The 5,027-nt window shown below is 44.4% G+C and overlaps 1 protein-coding gene across 1 annotated transcript; it reads left to right on the forward strand.

Moving 5' to 3' along the window:
• LOC135619239 (glutamyl-tRNA reductase 2-like) lies at window positions 1–3,368 on the forward strand. Its single transcript, XM_065121064.1, has 3 exons — window positions 1–554; window positions 1,587–1,828; window positions 1,982–3,368. Exons 1-3 carry the CDS (start codon window positions 284–286, stop codon window positions 3,113–3,115), a joined length of 1,647 nt encoding a protein of 548 aa, XP_064977136.1. The 5' UTR covers window positions 1–283; the 3' UTR covers window positions 3,116–3,368.
• The last annotated feature ends 1,659 nt before the right edge of the window (window positions 3,369–5,027 follow it).

Genomic DNA, 5,027 nt, shown 5'->3' on the forward strand with positions numbered 1-5,027 from the left:
TCATTTTTCTCCCGACGACCAAATCTTGGGTGTCCCCTTCCGCCCTCCATCCGTCGTACGGCCCCCGCGGCCGTTCCCATCTCCGCATACATATCAAGAAGGGGAGAGAGAGAGAGCGCGCGAGCGCGAGCGCGATCGAGCGAGGGGGGCGAGGGAATTCTTTCGCCTCTTTCTCGAACCCTGCCTTAAATTCCTCTCGATCGATCTATTCGCGAAGCTCGTGTTCTTCCTTCTTTTCTTGGTTAGGTTTTTAATCGCAGTTGCTGCTGAAAACTAGTCTTCAATGGCCACCGCCAGCGGCGTGGTGATCACCGTTGCGGGGCCTGGGAAGGTCGGGTCTGTCTTCCGCAGGAGATCTCCCTCTCGGTCGTCGTCTGCATCTTGGAGTTCGGCTGGATTGTATCGGGTCCGTCCCAGAGGCCCCGCGTATAGTGGGAGCCCCAGGGTTGTTCTCCGGAGGAGCCCACGCTGCGAGGTGAAGGCGGATCTCGAGGAGAAGTCGGCAGCGGCCGCCAGCGTCTCGGCCCTTGAGCAATTCAAGATTTCTGCAGACCGTAAGCCCCGTGCCGCATTTTCCCCTCTATTTTCTCATTAGAGATTGTCGGTTTTGTCCTACTGACGAAGTGAAGGTCTGCAAAGGTTGCAATTTTTCTTTCTAGCTTATGAAAAGGGTTCCTTTTCCCCCTTTTTGTTGGGGGTTAGCATCATGGAACGGTTTTAGCAATTGTAGTGGTTGAGAAGTACTTGGCAATACGGTACGTTTGGTGGGTCTGATCGTCAGGATCTCTAGTCTACATGGATTTGTGGGATTAATCGAGTAGTTCGTCACATATTATAGAAGCGCAAGAACTGATGTAATTGCCATTATCTGCAGGGGTTCCTAATCTATCTAATATGTTAGGGTAGTTAATGAGATGAGGTTGATATACGAGTTTGGCATTCCCTGATTCCTTGTTTAGGGCTTGATATCTTTTGAATACCATGATGTCAAAATTAGGATTAGATGCTTGTGAAACTAACAACATGGGATTATTAGACTGGTTTGTTTTTGTTTCTTTGGTTTCCATACTTAAATCTGAAGCATCTCTAGGTCCATAATCTCCTAAATTCCAGCATCTGTTTTTGTTCTTATTGAATAATGGTAGTTGGATTTTGGGAATGGCTTATGTAGACTATCCTGACCTCATCAATTCGCAGATAGCTCAAATTATTTCAGTAATCATCAATGGATAAACAGCATCTTTATTGCCACCTTCATTTGGTACTTCTGAATAGAAGCTTCTGCTGTCTTATTTTGCTGAGAAACAAGATTCTTGTGTCGGAATTTTGTCCTTCTATCCTGTGCTCACGCAGATGAATATTTGGATTGTATCATTCGACACTCATATTTGCCTTGATATATACTGTTGTTGAGTTATAATTTAGTACTTTCTTATTCATCAATTTTCTCGGATGTATTTCCTTACAAAAGTTAACAATGCTGGTGTTTTACTTCAGTGCAGCTAGGAGACAATGAACAAAACTTTTGTTCCTTTGATGATTATCTTAACACAATTTATTAACTTATTCTGGTTCACATTTTGCAGGATATATGAAGGAGAGGAGCAGCATAGCTGTGATAGGTCTGAGTGTTCATACGGCTCCTGTCGAGATGCGTGAAAAGCTTGCTGTTCCAGAGGCCCAGTGGCCTCGTGCTATTGGTGAATTATGCAGCCTGAATCATATAGAAGAAGCTGCAGTTCTCAGTACATGCAACAGAATGGAAATATATGTAGTTGCTTTGTCTTGGAATCGTGGAATCAGAGAAGTGATGGAGTGGATGGCAAAGGTAACTGTTTTTTCTCCATCACAAACTGTGTGCTCTTCATATATGTCTCAATTGTGATTCCATCCATCTTTACTCTGCAAAAGAAACTGGTGTTCTTTTAGCATGTTTCTAGTCCATCAGTTATTAATTATTTGCTTTTGTATGATGTGGCAGACAAGTGGGATTCCGGTATCAGAGCTCCGACAACATCTTTTTGTGCTCCGTGATAGTGATGCCACAAGGCATCTGTTTGAAGTGTCGGCAGGTCTTGACTCTCTTGTCTTGGGAGAAGGACAGATTCTCGCTCAAGTTAAACAAGTTGTAAGGATCGGGCAAGGCAGTGGAGGATTGGGAAAGAATATTGACAGGATGTTTAAGGATGCAATTACTGCTGGAAAACGAGTTCGCAGTGAGACCAACATAGCATCTGGTGCGGTCTCTGTAAGCTCAGCTGCAGTTGAGTTGGCTCTTATGAAACTCCCAAAGTCCCATTCTACATCTGCTCGAATGCTGGTGATTGGAGCCGGCAAGATGGGGAAGCTAGTGATCAAACATCTAGCTGCCAAAGGATGCAAAAAGGTTGTGGTCGTTAACAGGTCAGTGGAGAGGGTAGATGCTATCCGTGAAGAACTGAAGGATATTGAAATTATCTACAGACCTTTCTCAGAAATGCTCTCCTCTTCTGCTGAGGCAGATGTTATTTTCACAAGCACAGCATCTGAGACACCACTATTCTTGAAAGAGCATGTTGAAGCTCTTCCTCCTGTGGGCTTCGAAGTTGGGAGCATAAGACTTTTTGTGGATATTTCAGTGCCTAGGAACGTAGGATCCTGTGCTGCAAATCTTGAACATGCTCGAGTGTACAATGTCGACGACCTCAAGGAGGTTGTGGAAGCCAACAAGGAAGATCGGCTGAGGAAGGCAATGGAAGCTCAATCAATAATTACGCTGGAACTGAAACGGTTTGAGGCATGGAGGGACTCTCTGGAGACCGTCCCTACCATCAAGAAGTTGAGGTCCTATGCTGATAGAATTCGGGTTTCGGAGCTTGAGAAGTGTTTTCAGAAGATAGGCGATGATGCATTAACAAAGAAAATGAGAAAAGCTATTGAAGACCTCAGCAGTGGTATAGTAAACAAGCTTCTTCATGGCCCACTGCAGCACTTGAGATGTGATGGCACCGATAGCCGGACTCTGGATGAGACCCTTGAAAATATGCATGCACTCAATAGGATGTTCAGTCTGGACACTGAGAAAGCCATTTTGGAACAAAAGATCAAGGCCAAAGTGGAGAAAACTCAAAGTTAAGCTTATTCAGGAACCTCATGGGACAACAAAAGTCAGACATCTTTCTGAATTTTTTGTTTCCAGACTGCACATAATACACACCCCCAATCCTTCATTTCCATTGTTCTTCGATAAGAGTGAGTTTATCTAAATTATGGAATTGTGGCCTCCCTGTATCATTTACTTAAGAGAGAGATGATAGATGCTTTAGGCTTTTAAACAATGCAAGCATTGTAGGATGGCTATCTTCTTATTTGATTGGTACATTTGAGTACATTGATTTTTTTGTTTTTGAATTATTCCAGAGTCTGCTTTTTAAGAGGTTACATGTCTTCATGGATTTGTGTGATGCAATTTTGTGAATACATTTACCACTTTCGAAGTTCAATTACTGCTTATTATGATTGTGATACTGCTGCTGGTCGGTCACATGAAAAATCCGAAGTTGGAAACGGATTTGAAAGGCATGGATCGTCGCAGTGATAGCATAGCTAGTTGATGATGATTTTGTAAGAAATTCTTTTAATTATGGTGTGTTTCATTAGCCTAACTGCAACTTTTTATGGTGCTTTCCCGTCTCGTCTGGCAACATCTCTTCACACTACTGGCATGTGTAGATAGTTTCTTTGCTTTTGCTGCACTTGTTGAGAGTTTATTTTGGGTAAAAATTGTACCGTCGTCATCCATCGAGTGTTGGGATAATAAATAGGGTTCCTATTTATTATATATAATATAATTACTCTCTTAATTTTAATTAGTAGTTTATTCAATCCTTTTCAGCCATAAAGCAATCTCGACTCGTTGGATTACCAATTGGACATAAATATGGGGGGAAGATTTGTTTGTTGGTAAATCAAATAGGACCAACCCCAGCTTTGGATCGGATGCTCGTGGTGGCACGGTCAAAAGCTAAGCTGACGACACGACTGGATGTGAATTAGATTTGAAGAATTCAATTGAAAGTGGCGCCGTAGCCCGAGGGCTACAACTGCGAGTTACGCTTTCAAGATCGAGAGAACTTAAAAGCCACAAGTAAACTTATGTCATTTATTTGAGGCTTCTGAAAGAGATACAACTCATGCCCGGTTAGCGTTCACGAGAAATCGATAATGGATGCGGGCGGTTGACCCTCTCTATGGATCTATGCAATGAGAATCAGGTCATAATGAGATCATGATAATAAGACAAATTCGTCTTTAAACATATACTCTAAATCATCCCGGTCATAGGTTACTCGAGAAGGACATCGAGATAACCAGATAGATTGGTGCGTTATATATTCATCCTGATGAGGGTAATAAATGACGACAAGACTCGGGCTGACGTTAGCTGACCCAGACGAAGCTCACGCCTCGATCAACCCGGCAAAACCTGGTCAAATGAACCAGAACATAGGCCGAGGCCCATTAACGACCACTCAGGCTCGATCCCTCACGCCACGACAACAGCGTTGTCAGACGCCATCAGAGGTACGATCCTGCTCCCTGCGGGCAAGCACATCAGGTAACACTAAACTTCGATATAAAGACCGTCGCGTTCTAAACGATGGGAGGAGGGGGAAAAAAGAAGAGACACACGGGAAAACATCGCACCACACGACATCATTGACTTGATCATCGGAGGGATCGGGCCAAGCTTTCGACCCGACCTGTGTGCAGGTACGGAGACGAAGCTGTTTCTTCCCAACGCCGTAGAGTGGAACCCTTCCCCGCTGGACGCCCCCGCGAGCTCCTATGTAAGTGGATCCCTGCAATCGACCGCATCGGCAACCCCCGAGGGACTCTGAGCAAAATCCCCGCCATTCGGACCTGAACCGAGCCACGACGGCCCCGAGGCCACGGCTCAAAAGTTGTTCACATCAACAGATTGGCGCTAGAAGGTGGGTGACATACACGTCCTCACCGACTCGCAACTGGTTGCCGAATAGATCACC

The sequence above is a fragment of the Musa acuminata genome, chromosome BXJ2-8, assembly GCF_036884655.1.
Source record: "Musa acuminata AAA Group cultivar baxijiao chromosome BXJ2-8, Cavendish_Baxijiao_AAA, whole genome shotgun sequence".
Classification (NCBI taxonomy): Eukaryota; Viridiplantae; Streptophyta; class Magnoliopsida; order Zingiberales; family Musaceae; genus Musa; species Musa acuminata.

What these genes read in the sequence shown, in the direction of transcription:
- LOC135619239 (XM_065121064.1), top strand. Translation starts at nt 284, where the DNA reads ATGGCCACCGCCAGCGGCGTGGTGATCACCGTTGCGGGGCCTGGGAAG. An exon ending in ATTCAAGATTTCTGCAGACC is followed by an intron (nt 555 to 1,586) that starts GTAAGCCCCGTG and finishes CACATTTTGCAG; the next exon opens with GATATATGAAGGAGAGGAGC. An exon ending in TGATGGAGTGGATGGCAAAG is followed by an intron (nt 1,829 to 1,981) that starts GTAACTGTTTTT and finishes ATGATGTGGCAG; the next exon opens with ACAAGTGGGATTCCGGTATC.